The sequence below is a fragment of the Hyaena hyaena genome, unplaced genomic scaffold, assembly GCF_003009895.1.
Source record: "Hyaena hyaena isolate Hyena2069 unplaced genomic scaffold, ASM300989v1 scaffold_34, whole genome shotgun sequence".
In the NCBI taxonomy this organism is placed as follows: Eukaryota; Metazoa; Chordata; class Mammalia; order Carnivora; family Hyaenidae; genus Hyaena; species Hyaena hyaena.
In genome coordinates this window covers 1,395,551-1,421,508 of record NW_024080665.1, presented here as the reverse complement: position 1 = coordinate 1,421,508, position 25,958 = coordinate 1,395,551, and the positions used below count along the sequence as shown (strand labels likewise).

Below are 25,958 nucleotides of genomic sequence, written 5' to 3'. Positions count from 1 at the left end.
GCACGGAGCCTGCTTAAGATTCTCTCTCTCCCTCTCTCTCTGCCCCTTCCCTGCTCACTTGCATGCATACATGCATTCTCTTTCTCTCAAATAAAATTTTAAAAATCTCAAATAACAAGAAACTCAGAAGTAAGGCTTTTCAAAGATGGCTAATTCTGGGGTACATTGATGTTCCCAAGGGATTCAGGTTCTTTCCATTCTCTTTTCTGCCATACTTGGCCTGCTTGTTTATCTTTGTAGGCTGATTCCAGCTGAGGTCTCAAGATCACTACCACAGGGCCAAGAATCATGTCCAAATGGCAACATTAGAAGCAGAAAAGGAAAGGAATGTTACCTTTATTATAAACCAAAATCTCTTTAATACATAACTATATTTATGGATTATATATTCTGTTCTACTGATCTATTACTGTGCCAATATCACAGTTTTTTAAAATATTTATTTTAAATTGAGAAATAACCAACATAAAGGAAAAATATAGAAATATTGTGTAGATCTTGAATTTTACATGTATATCTCCTGTTAACCACCACCCATTACAATATAGAGCATTTCCAGCATCCCATTCTGACTTATGTCACCAAAGACAGGTTTTGTTTGATTTGAAACTTGTGACTGTGGAATTATACAGCATGAGCTCTTTTGTGTCTAATTTATTTCACTCAACATTATGTCTGTCAGATTCATATTGTTCCATATATTGGTAGTTCACTATTTTTCATTTCTTGTATTTATTCCAGGTTATTTACCCTTTTTACTGTTAATAGACATTTTGGTTATTTTGAGTTTGAGGCTATTATGGATAAAGCTACTATAACTTTTATTTCTTTTGTAGACTTAAGCACTCATTGTCTATTGGGTATATACCCAGTAATGGAATTCAAAAGTATATTTAACATTATTTAATACAGCTAAGTATTTTTCCAACACAGTCGTACCAGTTTTCATCCCCATATTAATATAAGAGATTTCACTTCCAATTACTCCATATCCACATAAACACTTGGTAATGTCAGTCTTTTTAATTCTACCTATTTTGGGTTAAACAGGTAGAATAAGAACCACCTTATTGTGGTTTTAATTTGCATTTTTTAATGATTTTTTTTCTTTATTTTAAAGAGAGTGAGTGAACTTGAGCAAGGTAAAGGGGTAGAGAGAGAAAGGAAGAGAGAGAGAGACAGAGAGAATCTTAAGTAGTCTCCATGCTCAGCATGGGGACCAACGTGGGGATTGATCCCGTGACCCTGGGATCATGACCTGAGCCAAAATCAAAAGTCATATGCTCAACTGACTGAGCCACGCAGGCACCCCAACAAGTTCTGTTTTAATTCTTGGTGTTTTCATTGTCCACAAGACACCCCTGGTTTGCATATCTTAAGTGACTAATGGTCTTAAGTACCTTTCATATGTTTATGGGTCACTTTGATAGCCTCTTTTGACAGTGCCTAATTGAGTCTTTTGCCTATAGTTAAGTTGGGTTATACATCCTTTTCTTGTTGATTTGCTTGAGTTCTTTGTATATGCTGGGTACAAGTCCTTTGTAGATCTGTATATTATAAAAATCTTTTCCCAGTCTGTGACCTGCTTTTTCATGTTTTTAATGGTGAATTTTGATTAATAAAAGTTCTTTATTTTAATGTGTTTCAGTTTAATCTTTAATGGTTCTTTTTATTTCCTGTTCAGGATTTTTTTGTTTGCCTGAAGCCATTGAGATATTTTCCTATAGTTTCTTCTGGAAACTTGATTATTTTAGTTTTTACATTTTGGTCCATGATCTCTCTAGAAGTTTTGTATATGATGTGAAGTAGAGTCAAAGTTTACTTTTTTATATGGATATCTAGTTGACTCAACAGCACTTGTTCAATAGACTATATCCTTTTTTCCCCACTGAGTTGTAAGAGAGGTTTTATGGCAAGGCAGGGTCCGTATGTGTCTTAATTACTATAACTTTTTAATAGGTTTTGAGAACCTATAGTAAAGTTCTCCATCTATGTTGTTACTCTTCAAAATTGCTATAGCTATTATAAAGCCTTTGCATTTGTATATAAATTTTAGAATCAGCTTATCAATTTCCACACAATATCCTGCTGGGTATTTGATTAGAATTGCATTGATCCTGTAGACCATTTGGAGAGAATTTATATTTTTACAATATTGAGTTTTCTAATTTATTAAAGTAGTATATCTCGCCATGTTTTAGGTCTTTTACAATTGTTCTCATCTGTGCTTTGTAGTCTTCCATGGTGAAATCTTGCATATCTTTCATTAGATTTATTCCTACATATTTGCTCTTTTCCTATGCTATTGTCAGTGGTATTGCTTTTTTATATTACAGGTCTGCCTGATTGTTGCTAGTACATAGAAATTTTGAACTTGTATCCAGTAACCTTTCTAACCTGAGATTATAGGCAGAGGATATACATTCAGGCAGAGTGTGCTGTATCTAATCTTTCCTGATATGGAGCTGTCTCCGCAGGGGCTCATAAGCACCCATACTTGCAATGATGGCCCATCCTCTTGCAAATTCCTACTTTGTTTCTTGTATAAACTTATCCCCAAAATCTTTCCGGACACTTGTTATAGGAAAGCTATTTGGGCCATGTGGGATTCCACCTGTATTATTGTTTACTTCATTTTAGGGTAACCTTTATTAGTATTATATCATTAACATGTGGAAGAGGTTCTGTTAGCCAGGGCAGAGGTGAGTAGTGCCTGCCCAGGATCCAGTCCAAGAAGATGCTTAGATTTATGGTTGAACTCAGATGTTTATTGGCTCATCTCATTCTGATGGTGCCAAGAATGAAATGATTCCATAGTCTTTTCCTTACTACTGTGCTGCTGGTTATTTTTAGTATCTCTTCCAGATTCACTGTCTTAATATATTCTATTTCTACTAACATAACACAGTATTTTCAAATCCTTTGACAATATCATTTATATACATTTCTTTCTTCTAACTCAGTTGGGTTGCCTTCTGATCAGTACTGACCACCTGCCCAATAGTATTGAGGCTAAAAGAGCTCCCACATGTTGAAAAGTCAGAAAGAAGATCAACGTGGCTAAAATATAGTGAGTGAGGGACAAGATATCAGGAGATAAGACTGGAGAAGTAGACAGGAGCCAGATCAGGCAGGACCTCAGGCCTGGCCAAGGAGTTTGGATTCTATTCTAAGTGCAGCTCACTACCTGACAGGCATCACAGCCAGCTCCTCTTCTCAATTAGCATTAGAGGTGCAGACCAGTGAGAATCCCTCAGGTAGCGGGGGCTACTGTACACAATGGATGGGAGACCCAGACCCCAGCCTCTCTGTGGGCAATCCATGCTCTCACCAACCTCTGTTCTGTTTCTTTTTTGTTTCAGAGGTTGTGTTCTCATCTTACCCTGGATTTTCAACCTCTGAGGTAGGAACTGGCTGTTTTATGTTTGTGCCCTTGAGTTAAAGCATTAATTTAAATAAGTAAAAGTAAGCTAATGAAGCCATGAGAAGCATTTTTATATATCACCCTGAAGAAGCCTGTTCAGTGAACAGGTATTTACTGAGTACTTACTGTGTGCCTGGCACTCTGCTTGTTAGTCTGTAAACACACAGTGGCGGAGTAGACAGTCCAGTCCCTGACCTCACACAGCCCACAAGCTCATTTTCACTGTTCTCAGATGTGTACACTAGTAATGGTTGGGGTCTCAAGTGGTCAAGCTGGCATTGAAATGTGGCTGCCACCAAGATGAAGCATTGTGGCTTCCTAGTAAAAGCCCCCCAAAACTAGACTGATCCTTGCCAAATATACTACCATCTGGGGTCTAATCCTTGGTGTAGATGCTTGATTTTCTTCTGGATAGAAAGTTGGTTTTTCTCTCAGTGTTAGACAACTACTAACCAAGCTCATGAGGACTGATGCACAAAAATATTGATGGATGCACTTACAATAAGAACTACAACTATACATTTAGGTAATCTGCATCCTTGAGGAGCAGCTCAGTATACTCCCTCCCCACAGATAAAACTGGGTGAGAAATTATATCAATTAACAATTGCCACATAACAAACCAACCCAACAATTACTGACTTCAAACAATAGCAGTTTATTACTTCTCACAATTATTTGGGCTGGTTAGGTGGTTCTGCTGGTTTTTCCAGGGCTCATTCATGCAGCTAATTGGTTCGCTGGGGCCTAGTTTCATGGACAGCTGGTATGGCTTGGCATCTACATGAAGTATTATGTACACCTCTTTACAACATGGTGGCCTACGGGTTCCAAGAGAGTGAGGGTGAATTGCAAGGCTCTGAAATTCAAACAGCGGCACTTGTGCCACATTCTGTTGGTCAAAGCAAGTCATAGGTATGATAGTGCAGTACAGTTCTGACTCTAGCTGTTTGGAGGTAGCACAGACCCCAGAAGTTAAGGGCACTATCCCCAACCAGGCTGCCCTTACTTCAGGTGCTAGCTGCAAGTTTGGGGGTCCCTGAGCTATCCACACTAATAACAAATTGGCTACAAATTCTAGAGTTCCCACAGCCTTCACAAGTTCAATAATTTACTAGAATAGCTCTTAGAACTCAGGAAAGCACCATCTTTATGATTACAGTTTTACTATAAAAGTTACAAACCAGGACCAGCAAATGAAAAGACACATAATGTGAGGTCTGGGAGGGTCCCAGATGCACAGTTTCTGTGCCCTCTCATTGTGGAATCAGGGTGTGTCCCCCTCCCAGCACATCTGATGTGTTCACCAGTCAGGAAGCTCACTCAAGCCTCAGTGTCTAGAGCTTTTATTGGAGTTTCATTACACAGGCATGACTGATTGAAACATTGGCCACATGATTGAACTTAATCTCTAGCCCCCTCCTACCCTCCACAGAGGTCAGGCTGGCTCAAAACCCCAACCTTCTAAACACATGCATGGTTGTCTTTCAGCCCCCATCCTGAGTCATCTCACGAGCATAAACTTGTGTGATCCCAGGGCTCATGAATAACAAAGACATTCCTACAACTCAGGAAGTTCCAAAAGTTTTGGAAACTCAGTGCTAAGAACCTGGGACAAAGACAAGACAAATTCTTCATTGTATAACAGCCAGTCTAGTTTCACGGGTGTAGAGATAGAGATTCCACTTCTGAGTGAGAGAAGCACCAAGCTCACACTGCCGAAGGGGAAGGGCATACATATGGCATAGAGGGGCTTGTGGCCATTAAACAGTCTACCACAAAAGTCAAAGATAATCAGTAGGTTGGTTGTTCAGTGCTCAGATCCCAACTGTCTGGCATCTGAGAACGTAGAGTGTGTGTTAGATGGTTGAGACTTGTAGTGGCCTCTTTCTATAAAAGACCTGTGCATATTCCACAGGGCCAGTCATGCCCTTAGGTCAGGACACTTGTCAGCTCCTGGAAGTGGTAGATACCCCTGAGCCTCACTGTCTGGCTCATTCTTTTCTGTGCTGCAGTCTAACTTGCCCCTTCAGCTCACCAGCCTTGCTCCAGGTAGGAAATTGCACAGTGGAAGAGACTGCCTTACCAAACCACTACCACTTTCCACTCTGGCAGATTCCATTTGGATCACCTGGAGAGAAGAGTCCTAGAAATTCCCAAGTCCTATCACTGGTTTTTGTTTTGCTCTCAACCTGTGATTCCCCTGTCCCACTCATATTGCTGTACAAGTTGGAGCTTAGGAGGGCACAAAATACTTGACCCTAAGTAGATGCTCTGCTAATGTTCACTGAATGAAAAAGTAAAATTTAAGTGACTTGCTCAAGATTACACAGCGATTAATGGAGCTTGGAACAGAATCTAGTTCACTTAAACCCAGTTACTAGCCCAGCGTCTACCCTGTCGTTTCCTTTGGTCCCATCTAACTTAAGGAATCAGTGAGTGAACCTAGTTAGGCATGGTTAATCCAGTAACTTCCATTTTCTACGTAATGAAACATGTCGATCCTGAGGCAGGCTGGGTTGTACTGAAAAACCATATATCTGCAAGTGACCCAGATGCACCAGGCCACATCCAGGCCCGGAGGCTTGCTTGAAGTCATCCAGGACTTAGCTATTGATTTATCCTGGAAGGAAGAGCCTCCATGGTAGGATGTGAGCTAGCCCATCAGGTTAATTCTCTCCATCTTCCCTCTAGGAAAAGTCTTTAAAATATCGGGGTGCCTGGGTAGCTCAGTTGGTTGAGTATCCGACTTTAGCTCAGGTCATGATCTCATGGTTCGTGGGTTCAAGCCCTGTGTCCGGCTCTGTGCTGACAGCCCAGAGCCTGGAGCCTGCTTTGGATTCTCTGTCTCCCTCTCTCTCTGTCTCTGCCCTGTTCACTCTCTTTGTGTGTGTGTGTCACTCTCAAAAATAAATGAACATTTAAAAATTAAAAAAAAAAATAATGCAAGCACCTGCCCTTTTGCTATTTGCAGAAATTTTAGCCCAACTGTAGAGAAGGCCATGTAGAGAAGGGCCATGTCAGAATAAGCTACTATAGGGCAGAGAGTGTGAGGTGGAGGCAAAAAACCTTTAATGCCTATACCACTGCTATATTGTCATTTGGCCTCATAGAACTTGAAACTGGAACTTTGGGTATCAGAGAATTAGCTCATTATGTGACCTCAGAGAACTTGGAGCCAGAACTCTGGGCTCTTGGTAACATCTCCTGCTGTGACCCTAGATGCATCTTTTGGCCAAACCTCTCTAGAATGTCTTGGCAGCATTCAGCTTCCTATCATTGGGACACTTTGACATAGAGCTTTTTTTCCTTCCAAGGAAACCAAGGTATGTGCACTTCCTCCCATATTTGAAATTCTTCCCGTGAAGTCACTGAAGGCCAGGAACCAGACGCTGGTCCCGCCCTTTCCAGAGCTGAGGTACCTTAGCCTGGCCTACAACAAGGTGACTCTCTGCTTCTCTGCCTATTTCCTCAGGGGCACAGATGGGAGGATGGGATGCAATCTGCTCTGGTCTGAAGGCCAGCCTTACAATTCCCTGCATTACAGATATGTTGGCTCAGGAATTCTCAGGGTGGGAGAAGTGGAGAGTGTCGGCCAAGGCAGAAGTCCATCCATTCAGTCGCGGATGTTTATTTACTACTTACCATGTGCCAGCTCTATGCTAGATACTAGGGATATATCTGTGCAAAGAAAGATTGGGTTGCTTATCACCCATAGGGAAGACTGATACAGCACAAATAGTGTCAGTATAAGCATGCGTAGTGTTAAGAAGAAATTCGCAGTGCTATGAAGTATATGGTGGGTAGTCTAACCTAATATTTGGGATCGGGGAAGATTCTTGAGAGAATGCTGCTTAATCAATTTAATGACGTGAAGTGTGAGAGAAGAGTGAAGTGAGAAATGTTCTAGCTTATAGGAAGAGCAGATGTAAAGTCCAAGGGACACATTTAACATTATCTCCTACATGTTTTATGTTAACATATTTTTCAGTATCCATGTTCTGTTTGATTTCTGTAAACCCCACCAACTAAGCTCTACTCAAGTCTGAAGTGTAGGTAACTTTGAAGGTACTCTGCTTACATTCCTTCTAAGGCAAGCAGTTGGTACAGCCAAATTCTTCAAGTGTTTTCTTCCTAAGAGTTTTATAATTTCAGCTTTGACATTCAGGTCTTTGATTCATTTTGAGTTAATCTTGATATGTGGTGTGAGATACAGAGGTCAAACCTCATTCTTTTGTAAGTGAATATGTAGTTTCCTCAGCACCATTTATCAAAAAGACTATTCTTTCCCCATTGAATAGTCTTCTCACACTTGTCAAAAATCAGTGGACCATAGATGTATTATGAATCCCTTTTTCATTCTTGAAATTGGTCATTTGTGTCTTTTATTGATTCAAAATAGTTAGAAGCTATCCCTTTTATTGACTTAAAAAAATAAACTAGCTGCTGGTTTCACTGGATTTCTCTACTTATTTCTTTTCCCATTTCATTAATTTCTGCTCATAACTTGATTTCTGTCCTATTCACATGAATTTAGTTTGCTCCTCTTTCTTGTTTCCTGTATGGTGTAATTTTAGATCATTGATCTAGACCTTTTCCTTTTTAATATAAGCATGTAAAGCCATAAACTTCTCTAAGCACTTGTTTTAGCTGCATCCTACAAATTGTAATTTGTGTTTTTATTTTCATTTTGTTAAACTTTTTCAGTTTTTGTTTTGGTTTCATTTTTTACCCATGGGTTGTTTAGATGAGTGAGATGCTTAATTCCAAATATATGGATGTCTTCTAGATGTCTCATATTTATTATTTCTAATTTAATTGTATTGTGGTCAGATAACATAACCTGCAAGATTTCATTCTTCTGACATCTATGGAAATTTGTTGTATATCCTACCCTATATGCTATCTTGGTGAATGTTCTCTGTGTATTTAGAAAAAAACATGTATTCTGCACTTTGGGGAGGATAGTGTTCTATAAATATTAATTATGTTAAGGTGGTTGGTAGTATCACTGAGATCATTTCTGTACTATTGTTTCTCTTTCCTATCAGTTATTGAGAACAGCATGTTAAAATCTCTAGTCATGATTGTGGATCTGTTTGTTTTTTCCTTTAATTCTGTCAGTTTTTGCTTAATGTATTTTGAAGTTTTACTATCACATACATAAATATTTAGAATTTTTATCACTACCTGATGTGTCGATCCTTTTATTATTATTATGACTTGTCTCCCTGTTCCTTGAACAAAATTTCTTGTCTTGATATCTGTTTCGTCTGACTTTAACATAGATACACAGCTTTCTTATGCTTGCTATTTGCATAGTCTCTTTCTATCCTTTTACTTTCAACCTCTTTATAGAGGTTGTACTTCCAGCCCATTTCTTTGGGACAGCAGATAGTTGGGTCTTGCTGGGAGGCCAGAGCATTTTTCTCTGTATTGCTCTTCTGTCCTCAGCTCACACCCTTCCCCGGATTCCTACACTTCACATGGATTATCTCCACACTTGTGTTCCTCTCACCCAGCACAAGACTGCTTTTGCTGGTTACTTAGTGCTTGCTCTTCTGGTGGTAGAGAGCCAAGTGGAGGGTCCAATCCCAGTCTTAGTGGGCGCTGGGTTCCTGTGTCTGTGGGATGGACCTTCTCAGCAATCCAACCCCCCGCAAGTAGTCGGAGACCTCTCAGGAAATGGGCCGAGGTTAGTTTCCTGCTTCAACCCCAGAGCAGCGGTTTTTAATTTTTTCCCTGCCCTCAGATGTAGGACCCTGGGCTACAGAAACCCAACAGGGTTTTCTGACCTTCCTCAGAAACTACAGCCTTTGTTCAAAAGGCAGAGGGTTGGCAAGGCTTCTTGCCTTTCTGACCATGGCAGCCGCTCTCCTCCTCCAGGCCCACACACCAGGAACAGCTCTCTCCAGTCTCACTCCCTGGGTCATCCTTTGCATACAAGCAGCCATGAATTCTCTTTCTGTCTGTAACTCCCAGGAGTTCTCCTACTCTAGCCCACACTTAGCTTTTAGCAGGGCTTTAAAATGTTGAGCCAATTTCTTCCTAATTGCTTGTACAGCACCTGCCATATCTCCCTCCCGTGTTCTGCCACATGTGAGCCAGTCTGTGTCCCATCTCTCCTTGGAGGTGCCTGTCTTTCCTTAGGTTTCAGGCCTCATGATTGCCCTGAGACCTTAGCTCTCTGGTAGATGCAAGAAAATTATGATGTTACAGGCTATTCTGTCTTTTTTCTTGTTAGGAGAGGAGCAATACATACGTACATTTTCTACGTGCTCACTTGAGTTTTTAAATTATATTTTTCTTAGCATTTGACAAAATACAGCAACCTTCTTAATAAAGACCCTCGAGAAAGTCAGGATAGAAGGAACTTACTTAAACATCATAAAAGCCATTTATGAGAAGCCCTCAGCTAATATCATCCTTAATGGGGAAAAACTGAGAGTTTTCCCCCTGAGATCAGGAACACGACAGGGATGTCCACTCTCACCACTGTTGTTTAACATAGTGCCGGAAGTCCTAGCATCAGCAATCAGACAACAAAAGGAAATAAAAGGCATCAGAATTGGCAAAGAAGTAGTCAAACTTTCACTTTTCGCAGACGATATGATGCTCTACACAGAAAATTCAACAGACTCCACCAGAAGCTTACTAGAACTGATTCATGAATTCAGCAAAGTTGCAGGGTACAAAATCATTGTACAGAAATTGGTTGTATTTTTGTACACCAATAATGAAGCAACAGAAAATCAGGAAACTGGTCCCATTCACACTTGCACAAAAAACCCTAAAATACCTAGGAATAAACCTAACGAGATATAAAAGATCTGTATGATGAAAACTATAGAAAGCTTATGAAAAAAATTGAAGAAGACACAAAGAAATGGAAAAACATTCCATGCTCATGAATCGGAAGAGTAAATATTGTTAAAATGTCATTACTACCCAAAGCAGTCTACACATTCAATGCAATCCCAATCAAAATGGCACCAGCATTCTTCTCAAAGCTAGAATAAACTATCCTAAAATTTGTTTGTTTTCTGAGTTTAAGAATCTGTTATAGTTTACCTCCCTCTCTGTTTGTATCTTATTTTTTCCTTCTCTTCCCCTCTGGTTATCTGTTAAGTTTCTCAGATTCCACATATGATTGATATCATATGATATCTTTCTCTGACTTAGCATAATACTCTCCAGTGCCATCCATGTTGTTGTAAATGGCAAGATTTCATTCTTTTTCATCACATTCCATTGTATGTATATATGTATGTGTGTGTGTGTGTATAAAACACATCTTCTTTATCCATTCATCATCACTGGACATTTGGGCTCTCGCAATAATTTGGCTATTGGTGATAGTGCTGCTGTAAATATTGGGATACATGCACCCCTACAAATCAGCACTCCTGTATCCTTTGGATAAATTCCTAGTAGTGCTGTTACTGGGCCATAAGGTAGTTCTATATTTAATTTTTTGAGGAACCTCCACACTGTTTTTCCAGAGTGGCTGCACCAGTTTCATTCCCACCAACAGTGCAAGATGGTTCCCCTTTCTCCACATCCTCACCAGTATCTGTTGTTTCCTGAGTTGTTCATTTTAGCTATTCTGACCGGCGTGAGGTGGTATCTCAGTGTGGTTTTGATTTGTATTTTCCTGATAATGAGTGATGTTGAGCATCTTTTCATGTGTCTGTTAGCCATTTGGATGTCTTCTTTGGAAAAGTGTCTAGTCATGTCTTCTGCCCATTTCTTCCCTGGCTTATTTGTTTTTTGGGTATTGAGTTTGGTAAGTAGATTTTGGGTACTAACCCTTTATCAAATATGTAATTTGCAACTATCTTCTCCCATTTCATCAGTTGCCTTTTAGTTTTGTTGGCTGTTTCCTTTACCATACAGAAGCTTTTTATAGTTAATTTTTGCTTTTGTTTCCCTTGCCTCTGGAGACATGTCAGGTAAGAAGTTGCTGCAGCCAAAGTCAAAGAGGTTGTTGCCTGTTTTCTCCTGTAGGATTTTGTTGGGTCCCTGTCTCACGTTTAGGTCTTTCATCTATTTTGAATCAATTTTTGTGTATGGTGAAAGAAAGTGGTCCAGGTTTATTTTTCTGCATGTTGCTTTCCAGTTCTCCCAGCACCATTTGCTAAAGAGACTGTGCTTTTTCCATTGGATACTCTTTCCTGCTTTGTCAAAGATTAGTTGGCAATATATTTGTGAGTCCATTTCTGGATTCTCAATTCTATTCCATTGATTTTTGTGTCTGTTTTTGTGCCAGTACCACACTGTCTTGATGATTACAGATTAGCTTTGTAATACAAGCTAAAGTCTGGGATTGTGAGGCCTGCTGCTTTGGTTATCTTTTTCAACATTCATAACTCTGGCTATTCAGGGTCTTTTCTAGTTCCATACAGATTTTAGGATTGTTCTAGCTCTGTGAAGAATGCTGGTGCTATTTGGTTGGGATTGCACTGAATGTGTAGATTCCTTTGGGTAGTATTGACATTTTAACAATATTTGTTCTTCCAATCCATGAGCATGGAATGTTTTTCCATTTCTTTATTTCTTCTTCAATTTCTTTCATAAGCTTTCTGTAGTTTTCAACATACAGATCTTGTACCTCTGGTTAGGATTATTCCTAAGTATTTCGTGTATTTTGGAGCAATTGTAAATGGGACCAATTCCTTGATTTCTCTTTCTGTTGCTTCATTATTGGTATATAGGAATGCAACCAATTTCTGTGCATTGATTTTATATCCTGCATCTTTGCTGAATTCATACACCAGTTGAACCAGTTTTTTGATGGAGTCTTTTCAGGTTTTCCATGTAGAGTATCATGTCATCTGCAAAGAGTGAAAATTTGACTTATTCTTTGCCAGTTTGGATGCCTTTTATTTCTTTGTGTTGTCTGATTGCTAAGGGCATCCCACACTATGTTAAACAACAGTGGGGAGAGTGGACATCCTTGTCATATTCCTGATCTCAGAGGGAAGGCTCTCAGTTTTTCCCCATTGAGGTTGGTATTAGCTGTGGGCCTTTAATATATGTCTTTTATGATGTTATGTTCCTCTTATCCCAACTTTCTTGAGGGTTTTTGTTACGAAATGATGCTGTATTTTGTCAAACCCTTTTTCTGCGTCTGTTGACAGGATCATATGGTTCTTATCCTTTCTTCTGTTAATGTGATGTATCACATTGATTTGCAAATATTAAACCAGCCCTGCAGCCCAGGAATGAATCCCATTTGATCATGGTGAATAACTCTTTTAATTTACTGTTGAATTTGATTTGCTAGTATCTTGTTATGAATTTTTACATCCATGTTCATCAGGGATGTTGGCCTGTAATTCTCCTTTTTAGTGGGGTCTTTGTCTGGTTTGGGAATCAAGGTAAGGCTGGCTACATAGAATGATTCTGAAAGCTTTCCTTCTGTTTTTATTTTTTAGAACACCTTGAGAAGTGTAGGTTTTAACTCTGCTTTAAATGTCTGGTAAAATTCCCCTGGGAAGCCATCCCATTCCATTTCTTTGCTGGTTATAGGCCTCTTCAAATTTTCTGTTTCTTCCCTTTTGAGTTTTGGTAGTGTGTGGGTGTCTAGGAATTTGTCCATTTCTTCCAGATTGTCAAATTTGTTGGCATATAATTTTTCATAATATTCTCTAATAATTGTATTTCTCTGGTGTTGATTGCGATCTTTCCTCTTTCATTCGTGATTTTATCTGTATCCTCTCTTTTCTTTTTGAGAAGTCTGGCTACGGGTTTTTCAATTTTGCTTATTCTTTCAAAAAAACAACTCTTGGATTCACTGATCTTTTTTTTTAAATTCTATATTTTATAGTTCTGCTTTAATCTTTATTATTTCTCTTCTGATGGTTTTGAGCATTTTTGCTGCTCTTTTCTATTCTAGTTCCTTTAGGTGTAAGATTGGATTGTGTATTTGGATTCTTGCTTCTTGAGATAGGCCTGAATTGCAATGTATTTTCCTCTTAGAACTGCCTTTGCTGCATTCCAAAGGGTTTGGTCCATCATGTTTTCATTTTCATTCGCTTCCATATATTTTTAAATGTCTTCTTTAATTTCCTGGTTGACCCATTCATTCTTTAGTAGGATGCTCTTTAACCTCCATGTATTTGAGGGCTTTCCAAATTTTCCTTACGGTTGATTTCAAGTTTCATAGTGTTATGATCTGAAAATATGCATGGTATGATCTCAGTCCTTTTTTATTTGTTGAGGGATGTTTGTGACCCAGTATGTAATCTACACACACTCAAGAAGAATGTGTATTCTCCTGCTTTTGGATGAAAAGTTCTGACTATATCTGTTAAGTCCATCTGGTCCAATGTGTCATTCAGAGTTATTGTTTCCTTATTGATTTCCCAAGTGCATGATCTGTCCATTTCTGTAAATGGAGCATTAAAATCCCCTACAATCATGGTATTACTACCTATACATTTACTTATGTTTGTGATTAATTGATGTATATATTTGGGTTTTTCATGATGGGGGCATAAACATTTACAATTGTTAGCTCTTCTTGATGGATATCCCCCTTAATTATGATATAATGCCCTTATTCATCTCTTGTTACAGTCTTTGTTTTAAAATCTAGCTTGTCTGACATAAGTGTGGCTACTCTGGCTTTCTTTTGCTGTCCAGTAGCATGATAGATGGTTCTCCATCCCCTCACTTTCAATCTGCAGGTGTCCTCAGGTCTAAAATGAGTCTCTTGTGGGCAGCATATAGATGGATCTTGTTTGTTTTGTTTTGTTTTATCCATTTTGATACCCTATGTCTTTTGATTGGGGCATTTAGTCCATTTACATTCAGAGTGATTAATTGAAAGATATGGATTTAGTGTCATTATGTTATCTGTAGGTCATGCTTGTGATAATGTCTCTGGTCCTTTGTAGTCTTTGCTGCTTTCCACTTACAGAGTACCCCTTAGGATCTCCTGCAAGGCTGGTTTAGTGGTCACAAACTCCTTTAGTTTTTGTTTGTCTGGAAAAGCTTTTATGTTTCCTTCTTTTCTGAATGACAGCCTTCCTGGATAAAGGATTCTTGGCTGCATATTTTTCCTATTCAGAGCACTGAATATTTTCTCCCACTCCCTTCTGGCCTGCTAAGTTTCAGTGGGCAGGTCTGCTACTACCCTTATGTGTCTACTCTTGTAGGTTAAGGCCCATTTGTCCCTAGCTGCTTTCAGCAAAGATAAAGAATTCTCTCTTTATCTTTGTATTTTATTAGTTTCACTATGATATGTCATGGTATTGACCTGTTTTTGTTGATTTTGAAGGGAGTTTTCTGTATCTCTTGGACTTGGATGCCTGTTTCCTTCCCCAGATTAGGGAAGTTCTTAGCTATAATTTGTTCAAATAAACCTTCTGCCCCTTTCTTCTTCTTCTTCTGGAACTCCTATGATATGGATATTATTTCATTTCATTGAATCACTTAGGTCTCTGATTCTCCCCTCATGGTCCAATAATTTCCTTTTTTTTCAGCTTCATCATTTTCCATAATTTTATCTTCTATTTCACCTACTCTCTCCTCTGTTTCTTCTATCCTTGCTGTCATTGCATCTAGTTTATTTTGCATCTTATTTACAGTGTTTCTTAATTCATCGTGACTATTTCTTAGGTCTTTGAGCTCTGCAGCAATAGATTCTTTGCTGTCTTCTATCCTTTTTTCAAGGAACATGAAGTGTTCTGATGAAACTTTATTAAATAGAAAGGAGGAGGGACAGATTTGGTCTACAGGCTTTATCTGCTGACCTTGGTTTTTGTACAGCCTTCAACCTAAGACTGATTCTTATATTTTTAAATGGTTGAAAAAAAATCAAAAGACTTCTTGACATATTAAAATTGTATGAAATTCAAATTTTATAGTCTATTACTAAAGTTTTATTGGAAAAGAGCTCCAACACTTATTCATGAATTGTCTCTGGCTGTTTTTGTGCTACAACAGCATGGTTGAGTAGTTGCAGTAGACATATTATGGTCTGTAAAGCCTAAAACGTTTACTCTCTGGTCCTTGATAGAAAAGGTTTGCCAAGTCCTGATCTAGATGACCAAATGTTAGAGTTGCTCAAGGCCTGCTCCTTGTCCCTTCTCTTTTTCTCACTCTGTATTCTCTCCCTAGGGATGGCTTCACATACCCACTGGCCCATGAATAGTGGCTCACAAATTTATAGTTCCAGTATAGACCCCTCCTGTGTGCTCTAAACCAGGGTCTCCACTGCCTACCTGAATCTCTCCTAGGAGGTCTGAAAGGTACCTTCGTAGTACACATATCCAAGTGAATTAACGAGCCTCAAATTTGAGTTTCTTCCGTTGTCCCGTATCTTGGAGAATAGCTCCATCATGCATGCAGCTTACTCAAGCCAAAATCTGACTGTCATCCTTGATATTCCTCTCTCCTTTACATCCCTCCCTCACCTTGCATATCTCATCTGTTAGCAAGTCTTGTCATATTTAGGTCCTCATATTTCTGAAAATCCACATATTAGGTTCCCAGGGACTAAGATCTTTCTAGCTTTTATCTGACCCCTATTTGCATGTTCAGCCTCATTTTCTCTCTGCTGTTAATCACACTGGCCTTTTTTACATCCCTCCAACAGACTTTCCTTCTTGCTGTGAGGCCTTTCACACATTGCGCTCCGTGTGGAGCATTTCCTCTTTGCATTAGGTAGAGCATGTACTATGAGTTGCTGCCACAAACTTTAAATTCTCAATGATTTCACACAGTAAAAGTCTATTTCTTGCTTTCATAAAATCCATTGTAGGTATTCCAGATGGGCTGGTGGCCTCTCACATGATCTTTCAGAGACCCAGGTTCCTTCTGGCTGTGGCTCTGTCATCCCATAGGGCCTTAAGAGGATTTCATTGGCTCCTTTGTATCTGGTGGATAGATGGCTGAGCAGAGGAGGGGAATGAGAAATGTAGAGGATCACATAGGAGGTTTCAAATGGGCTATTCCCAGAAATTATCCGTTCCATCCAGGTTGCATCAGCTAGAATGGAGTCCTTTGACCACATCTAGCTGCCTGGGAGGCTAGAAGACAGTCTAGCTGTGTGTCCAGAAAGTAGAGGAAACAGTTTTGGTTAACACAGAGGATTCTGTGCTGTACAGTCTGTCCCCCACTGCACTCACAAATTTCCCCCTCCTCATACTTTGGATCTCAGGGAAGCCTTCCTTATCTCCCGTATTAGACCCAATCACCCAAGGACTTCACACACCCTCCCTTGTGGTACTAATCACAGCTGCAGAACTATCCTCCTTCGTGTTACTACTTCTTCAGTGCATGTTTCCCACCAGGCAGTGCTCCCTCAGGAGCAGGAATTCTAGCCATTTTGCTCATTTCCTGCCCAGTGCTTGGCACATGGAGGCGTTCGGTAATATTTATTAATTGATGACCACAAATGAAAGAACAAATAAGTTAACTGCTCATTGGGCATCTGATGCTATCCAGTAGGGTTCCAGAGGAAGCCAAACCCTCTCTCTCTCACAGCTCATAGGCCTTACTGTTTTCCTTAGGTCCTGAGTCTGACCCTAGATGCCCAGGCATCTGAAAGGCTACTGCCCCACTCTTGGCCCCTCTGATACTGTTCTATTGCTAATAGACACCCTCCTTGAGGATATTCCAGCCACTCTGCTCAACAAAGGTTGGGCATTTTTTTGCTCTTCAGAGGTTGGCCTCATGGGGATAGAGCAGCCTCTGGACCACAGGAAGCCTTGAGGTCGTCCTTACTGGCTCTGCTTATCCTTTAGATGAATGGGTCCCCCTGACTGCCTACCCCCATCCCTTCCCAGATCAGTGCCCAGGACAAGCCTTAATGAAAGACACCATCAGGAATGCCGTCGACAGAGTGAGGTGTGTAGAGGTTGCACTGAGGAAGGTGAAGTGTCAGATTGTATACTGAAGTCAGAGTCAATGCCCTGCCAGGCTTCCAGAGTCCTTCTGAGACAAGTGTTACATGTGTTTGTTACTGTTTTATCACTAACGTCTTCATTACTTGGTCTGGGCTACATTTCCAGTGTGGAGAAGGAAAAATAGTTCTGAACTTTCAAACAAGAAATCATGATGTGGAATTTCAGACAGGAAGGGCAGGGTCCTCTGGATGTGAGCAGGTTGCATTGCAAAGACAGAGGCTGCCCGGCACTGAATGTGAGCACAGCAGCATCACTAACCACCTCAGCCCTAGCAAACATGCAGCCCTACAGTGTTATTGTGGGGCCCGGTAGCACCTGGGCAGAGGCAGGGCAGCGTTGACCTGAGCTTTTCCCCGCATTCCTTACAGATCGCGAAGGAAGATGCCCTCCTGCCAGTAGCTCTCTTCCCATCTCTCTGCGAGCTCATCTTTCATAACAACCCTCTGGTGGCCCATACACGAGGTATGGTGCCCACAAGATTGTACCCCTGTCCCGGTGCCCAGGGGCAGTGTGGGCACCCTTAGCCCCACCTCACTGATGCCCAGCCCTGGGCCCTTTGGTGATAGAGAGAACCACAGATACTGCTTAGCACCTGCTCTGTACCAGCTTACAGCAGCCCTGTGAGGCAGTCATCACCATCCCTGTGCACAGTGAAGGAAGCTGAGGACCTGGGAGGTTCATGATCTAATCAAAGTCCCACAGCAAGAAGAGGCAGAGCTGGGAATGGAATACAGAATTATCTAGATCCTACATGAGGTCTTTAAGTGACACCCTGCTTTGTAGAGCAGGTCTGCTGTGACCTCATTTCCTACTTCCCAGTTGGGGAGGGGTACAGGGCCCTCCCCACCCAGGGCATCCTGGGTACAGTGGGTGCTGTATTAATGGCTGCATCCTGTTGGCACTTTAGAATCCTGGGTCCTGGAGTGACACCAGCAGAGTTCTCATCTTTGCTTTGCACTATACTTGTTATTTGGGCAAATTTCTTAACCTGTCTGTGCCTAGGGTTTCCTCACGTATTGAATGGGAGTAACATAGGTACCTACTCCTGTGGTTGGTCTGAAAATGAAGTAAGTTAATACATGTCCAGCAGTTTGAACAGTGCTGGACACATAATAAGCCCCCAGTAAATTTCCACTAATAGTAATCTCACTTCCCCATCATGGCTCCAGGGGTCCCTCCACTGCTGAAAAGCTTCCTCCAGGAGCGCCTGGGAATCCACTTGATTCGAAAGAAGGTAGTAAAGGCTAAGCATCATATTTTAATGCCTCGGAAGGACTTGTGGAAGGTAAGTTTCCAGGGCAGGACCACCAAGCCCAGAAGAAGTGGAGCCTATTTTAATGCATGCAAATTGACTTGGGGCAGGAGAACCTTTTCCCACTCATGGATTCCTTCCCTTAGGTCTGTAGTAGTGGCATTGTCTTTTCCTTTCCATGTCTGTTACATACAGACACGTCTAGAAGGGACAAAACAGTCACAGGGACCCAGGTGTCAGAGTAGGGAGAAGCTGTGAACGCCATGGAGTCCTACCCCTCTACTTTTACAGAGAAACTGAGGCCCTGAGAAGTTGCTGTGGAGAAGTGTGGGAGAAATCAGTCTGAAGACCCAGGGATGAACCTGGCTTCATCACTTTCCACAGCCACCTGAACTTGGGCAAGGGCTTCACTCTCTGAGCTTCAGCTTCTCAACTCCAAGCCTCTCTGAGCTGCTGAGAGGACTGGATGAAGCAACAGATACAAAAATATATTTTGGGGTGCCTGGCTGGCTCAGTAGGTAAAACATACGACTCTTGATCTTAGGGTTGTGAGTTGAGCCCCAAGTTGCATGTAGAGATTACTTAAAAATAAAATCTTTTTAAAAAGTGTTATAAACCCCCAGGCCCTTATCCGTGCAAGTAGTAGCAACCTATAGGAGTTGTGGATGGTTGCACCAAACCTAGAATACACATCTTGTGCCTCTGCCTGAGGAAGCATTTCCTTATGTTGAGAGCAGTCTGCTCCCTAGCCAGTGGTCTTAGACTTGCCTTCTGGGATGCCATAAAGTAAGTCATATCCATTTCTCATCTGAAGGATTGCAGAAATGTCTGTGAAATGCTTCCCCTCCTGAACTTTAGCCTTCCTGTAGTTCTAAAAGCTGGATTGTGCATTGCTGGTCCCCAAAGTTAAATACAGTTTTTCCCTTTCCATGCCCTCTGCAGCCTGTCTCTGTCCAGCCAAGCTCTATTCTGGAGCCCTAGACCAGAGCCAAATCAAAAGCCAGAAACAGAAATTTGAAAGGTTTCCATCATATTCCTCTGGTTTCTTGCCTCCTATATGGATTGGACTGTCTTGTTCCCATCAGCCAGTAGGGTGAGCCAGATGCTAAGTATAAAATCCTCTCCCCCCAAGATGATGGGGTTTTGCTAATTAAAGAAGCTGAGAATTTCAATAGGAAGGAAGTTATTTCCTTAGTTCTGAACCCCGAGAGACACTTGCCTTATGAAACTTCATTTAAGGTATGGGGACCAGCATCCTTAAAGGGGCCTGGTATTGCTGCCTACCAGAAAGTGCAGGACCATCTCCCACAGGCTTTCCTAGGAGTCCCTGAGGAAAGTCAAGTACACTGTGTTAAACCTTGACCAGAAGAATGAGGCTGTCGAGAGCCAGAGTGATATGATCAGGGATAAAGAATGAGGCCCAGAGCCCAGGATAGAAATTAGGTAGTCCAGGCTCAGCCACCAAATAATTCTGTGACCTTGGATAAGGCATTTTACCTCTCTTTCCTGAGCCCCAGTTTCCTCTTTTATAAAATAAAGATAATTATTTACTGGGTAGTTTGAGGTGTAAATAAAGCAACATCCATCATGTATAGGTCACATTGTAGATGCTCAGTTAGTGTGATTTTGTTCCCTCCCTCCCTCTAGGAGCCTCACTCAGTCCTCTGATCCCTGTACCAAATGGCCTTAGGCTGGTGAGGTCCAGGAGGGAGGGACTCTGATTAGGAAGGAAAACAATCCAGCCTTTCTCCCATGACAGGTAAAAACCCAAGTTCCAAAGGTGCCAAAGCAGCCTCTGCTTCCCCATCACCTATGCGTGCCCCCAATCAAGTCTCCCTCAAAGGAGATGCCAGAGTCTGAGGCGGAGCCAACTAAAGAGCTGTCCGCCACCAGAAGCAGTCCTCTGGAGCCAGAGATGCCCATTGAGGGCCTGGAGGGCCTTTCCCTGTCCCACCGGCCCTTCGTGCCACTGCCTCCCATCTGTTCTGAGTCTACTGTGCATAGTGAAGAGACCACGTCCCACCAGAGCAACAGACCTGGCCACCTCAGCCCGGAGCAGCTGTCAGATGAGGACACCAAGAGCACAGAGTCCATATTCTTGACCCAGGTACCTGGATCCCCCTGCCTCATTCCTAGCTCCTAGAGGCTCCTGTACCACCCTTGTGTAGCTGGGTTGCTGCAGGCAGCTGGATGTAAGCACAGGGCAGGTCTGGAAATCATAAGAAAGCACCCCTGGCAAGACCTGCAGGCTCTTCTGGGAGACCCGCTGAGCCAAGGCCTCCAGTGGGTACCTCTGGTCATGGTCCTGTGGCACAGACAGCATCTGGGGTCTGGCTAGGGCATGGTTCTGACTAGTTTTTCAGAAGGGCTTGCTGCTGCCTCTGCCTGTCTGCTTAAGTCCTGTCACTTCTGATGCTGTCTCTGAATCCTGGGAATACAGATTGCTGAGACGCAGGTCCTCGAGATGTCCTCAGTCTGATGGGGGTTGGATTGTAGCAACAATGTATTCAGTCAGTGCCAAGACTGAGGAAAACCCAGGGGCTGGGAGCCTGGTCGAAAGAGGGATCCTCTGCCCAGACCAAGAGGGCTCCTGAAAGAGGTTCTGATGAGCTGAGCTTTGCAGGCTGAGTAGGCAGTAACAAGGTGCAGACATGGGCAGGAAGGGCATTCTGGGCAGAGCAAACAACATGAAGCAGGCTACAGAGGGAAGAAATTAAAATGACGTGCAGAAACCATGAATGGTTCAGTGTCTGAGCGACAGAAAGGTGACCTGTAGGAAAAGGGAAATATGAGGTGGAGGCATTGCAGGGCCTCCTTGATCTTTATTATTGTACCACTGCCTTTCCTCATCTCCCTACCTCCAGTCTTTCCCGTCCAATCTGCCAGATCTTTCCAAGCTGTACATCCATACATTTATGTCTGACTCTGTCCATCCATCTCTTATTCTACAGATGACTAACAGTGACATACAAATTTATACAGTATAAAAGTATCTTTATCAACTATATCAGAACCTTTTAGAACAAAGAAGAGTATAAATAAATGTTTTTAAATGAACTCGAGAAAGTTGGATGAAAGGAAAATACAGACAGGAAAGGAAATTCAAGTCCCAGGATAGTTCTGTCACTCTAACCTGCTCATTATGCACAGCTGCTCTCGTAACAGAGGTATATTGCAAAATGCAATTCTGAGCTTCCTAGAGCCGAAGTAGGACAATCAATTGTGAGTCACCATGACTGAAAAGGCTTTATTTCCCCCCTTGTCGAATTGCCCAGGCTGTGACCTCCAGTGCAGTATTGGATATAACTGGCAAGAACAGACATGTCTTATTCCTGATCTTAAGGGGGAAAGCTTTCTGTCTTTCACCATTAATTCTGATGTTAGTTGTTTTTCATTAATGTCCTTTATCAGATTGAGGAAGTTTCTTTCTATTACTGGTTTTTGGAGTGCGATTTTTGTTGTTGTTTTAATCACAAAGGGGTGTTAGACTTTACCAAATGCTTTTTCTGTGTCTTATTGAAATGATCATGTGGGCTTTTTCCTTTATGAGTTGAAATGGTGAATCACATTAATTGATTTCCAGTTGTCTAACCCTTGTAAACCAGGGGTAAATACCACTTGATCATGGCATATAATCCTTTTTTATATTATATTTTTTATCTTTATTTATATTATTATTTTGGGGTTGCTAGTATTTTTTTGAGGATTTTGTGTTATATTCATAGGAATGTTGGTCTGTATTGTCCTTTTTGATGTTTGTCCTTAGTTTTGGTTTTGGTGTAATATGACCTCAGAGAATGAGCTGGGAGTATTCTCCTTTCCCCTAAATTTTGGAAGAGTTTGTGAAGGATTGGTGTTAATTCTTTAAATGTTTGGTACAGGGGCACTTTCGTGGCTGAGTCAGTTGATCGTCCAGTTCTTGATTTTGGCTCAGGTCATGATCCCAGGGTCATGGGATTGAGCCCTATGTCAGGCTCCAAGCTGAGATTCTCTCTCCCTCTGTCCCTCCCTTGCTCATGTGTGCTTGCTCGCTCTATCACTGTCTCTAATTAAAAAAAAAAAGTTCGGTAGAATTCACTAGTGAGGCCATCTGGTCCTTGGCTTTTTTTGTGAGAAATGTTTCAATTACTAATTCAGTCTCTACTTTTACAGGTCTGTTCAGATTTTCTATTTCTTTTTAGCCACGAGCTTTAATGAAGGGTATTAACTACATCCCAATGTGAAATACAGGTTTCACTAATATGTTTTTGATAAAACCATTAGGGTAGGCTTAAAACAGGAGATCAGACAATGTTCCCTCACCCCCTTCACACTCCTTGATGGCTTGCCATAGTAAGGATAAAGAAAATACAAACAAAAGCAAGGGGCACCTGGTGGACCCAGTCAGTTAAGCGTCCAACTTCGGCTCAGGCTATGATCTCCTGGTTCATGGTTTCTAGCCCCGCATCGGCTCTCTGCTGTCAGCATGGAACCCACTTTGGATTCTCTGCCCCCTCTCTCGTTCTCTCAAAATAAATAAATGTTTTTTAAAAATACAAAAAACAAACCGCCTCAGGTTGGCTTTTAAAAGTCCTTCCTGATATGAGGCCTGCTTACTGTTCCAGTTGCCCATCTCGTCACAGTAACCCCAACAATACCAATTTGGAACTCCCCCAAATACACCCTGCAGGGTCTTATCTGTGGGGTTCGGCCCCCACTATTCCTTGCCTACAACAGTCTTCTCTATCACCTGTAGCCCTTCCCATCCCCCCTGCCTGGGGATGGCTCTCCTGCTTATTCAAGACTTAGCGCAGGTTAAGGCATCTCTTCCGCCAGGGAGCTTCCCAGCCAATCCCCAGATGGGGTTAGGGCTTCCTGTGGGCTCACCCAGAACCTTTGTGCTCCCTTCTTCTACTACACTTACCAAGGTGCATGATCATTGCCTGCTTCGGTATCTGCCTCCTCTCACCCCAGTCTTGGTTCCTGCCCTTGACAGGGCCCAGCATGGGGATCCGCACAGAGCTGATGCTTGCATGTGTTAATGGAATGAATGAATGAGTATGTTTTTCTTTTGGGCACAGGTAAGTGGGTTGCCTTCCTCCATCCGCCAGAAGGATGATTCAGCCGTGAAGGAGGAAAAGCAAAGGCCACCCCACACAACCCCTAGAGAGGTAAAGAGGGCTTGGAGGAAGCTCCCAACTGCCTCCCTCCCGAGCAAGTACCGTGGCTACGAGGAGCTGCTGACAGCCAAGCCTGATCCAGCCTTTATTGAGCCAAAGGGTATGTGAGGAGAATGGCTCCAGGGAAAGGGCCCTTCTTCTCAGCCTGGAGCAAGTCAGGGCAAAGCTAATGCCTCATTTCCAGATCCAGATGCTGTCCTCTGTCTCAGTGACTGTCAAAGGGCCCCTGAGGGTATCCTGCTTGGAGCCTTACATATCAAGACCCCTGGCCTGGGCCTTCATTGGATTTTGAGGAGCCACAGCTGTTCTGAGATTCTAGCCAGTCCAGGCCCAGCTGCTCTGGTTGGAGAAGTGTCTCCAGGAAGGGTTTGATGAACAGACACCCAGACTAGCCAGATTCCTGAGTTCCTTTCCAGCCCAGCTGAGTCCCACACTGAACATCCAAAATCTTCTCTATGTGACTTGAGGCAAAGGGGGTAGTGCTCCCTCGGAACCCCTTATTTCAGAATGATGTGTTAGCAGTATTTGTGCTCTCAGAGGAACTAGCACTTGGCTGTGCTCTCTTGGGTGCCAGTCCCTGTGGCATAACCTGCTGTGTTTATTGAGGTTACTTTGGGGTCATTCCTTCTCTCCATTCCAGCGCTACTTTTCCAATAGGATCTGGGCACACAGAGGACAGTTATTCAGTGAATTGATAATGGAGGTCTGGATACTGCAGCAGATCAGGGGAAATGGAGCAGTGTGTTCTTGGGGCCTCTCCAATCCTTCCACCCAGGGCTGCTGTGAGACTGGAGTATGAAGAAGTTGGAGGAGGCATAGGTGGAGGTGCAGGGCCGTGACCCAGCGCGCCTTTTTTGCCTTAGGAATCCAGAAGAACACGCAGGCCCTGCAGTACATGCTGAAGCACCCACTGCTGTGCCGCTCCTCCAAGCCCAGGCTCGACACTCTTCAGAAACACTACATTCCCAAGGAGAAACGGGTAAATGCGTAAACACCACCTTGCTGGTGTGCCAGTGGCTCCTTGGGAACCCCCATGTGGAGACGTGGCTGTCACTTCAGGACCTTCTGAGGGCTGTGCTTTCCCACTGCCCCCAAGTACCCTCCCGTTTGTTGCTACATCTGTATGAGGGGGGTGAGGTCAGGAGGGGCAGAGCACCTGACTGGGGTGACAGGTTCCTCTTACCTTGTGTTAGGCCCAGAGGATTCCCATTCCACCCCCACGGAAGACTCGAGCCCAGCTGCTGGATGACCTCCTCATTCGCATGCGGGATCCCCGGAATATTACAGAGGCTCCACTAGGTACAGCTGTGCTCACTCGGTCCCCATCCTCAGTGGCCAGAGGTTTACTCATCTGCTGGTAGGAGGCAGCTGGCATGGACATGTCAGAGCAGGAAGGGCTCTTAGCATCTGCCGTGGCCCTTCCCCATGTGCAGATGGAGAAACTGGGGTCTGGAGTGAGGCAGGGAGTTGACCTGGAGTCACATAGCACGTTACAGACCAGAACTAAGGCTTGAGGTATAATCCGGAGGGGACATCACTGGCTGCCTAATGCCCCAAGCTGGGGAGGCCATTTTCAGTCCCCATAGCATCCTCCTTTCACACTGTCGCATTCTCTGGGACGGGGTCGGCAGGGGGGAGGGGCTCTGGACGCAGTCTCCACTGCTTTGGGCTAGGTGGGATCCAGAGCAACTTTGGTGTCCCTCGGGCTTCTCTCTCTGCAGGAGCTGTCCTGCACCAGCGGACTAAGCAGAGGCTGATGAACCAGAAGCAGTACCTGGAGGCCAAGCGCCTGCTGAAGGAGTTTCAGGCACGCTACAGGCAGCTGGTGCACTGCTCACTGAGGAAGGTGTTCAGGGCCACAGCGCCGCCCCCGGGCCGCCCAGCACTCAGCGAGGGCCAGCCTAGATTTGGCCACTTCCTCAAGTTCATGGATGAGTTCTGCCAGGGTCCCACAGGCAGTGACTCAAAAGGCTAAGGGCTGCGCACAGGGCCACGCGCACTGCCCAGCCTGTGCCCCCCACCCTCCCTGAGGGGCTCCGTGCCCTGGACCGTGCCTTGGGGCTGGGTGCGCCAGGTGCAGGCCTCAGACCTTGGCTTGGCCTTGCTCACTGGCCACAGAGAGTGGGGAACTGGTCATGACCTCCCCTCCCTGGGCCGGAAAGGACCCGGCACCTGGCCCAGCAGCAATAAAGAGTGGGTGCAAAGAG

At 43.0% G+C, this 25,958-nt stretch overlaps 1 protein-coding gene across 6 annotated transcripts in view; it reads left to right on the top strand.

Annotated features, from left to right (window-relative positions):
• Positions 1-25,958, top strand: part of XRRA1 (X-ray radiation resistance associated 1) — a 62,303-nt gene extending 36,345 nt beyond the window's left edge. For 2 of the 6 annotated variants that reach the window (XM_039228741.1, XM_039228740.1), the window contains 6 exons: positions 18,510-18,625; positions 20,352-20,699; positions 23,653-23,851; positions 24,615-24,730; positions 24,945-25,050; positions 25,473-25,958. In XM_039228741.1, the coding sequence (XP_039084672.1) occupies positions 18,510-18,625; positions 20,352-20,699; positions 23,653-23,851; positions 24,615-24,730; positions 24,945-25,050; positions 25,473-25,726 (1,139 nt within the window). In that variant the 3' untranslated portion in view covers positions 25,727-25,958. Of the gene's footprint in view, positions 1-3,362; positions 3,404-6,741; positions 6,868-17,708; positions 17,803-18,509; positions 18,626-20,351; positions 20,700-23,652; positions 23,852-24,614; positions 24,731-24,944; positions 25,051-25,472 lie in introns of all 6 variants that reach the window. The other 4 variants (XM_039228736.1, XM_039228737.1, XM_039228742.1 and 1 more) reach the window with 4 other exon arrangements.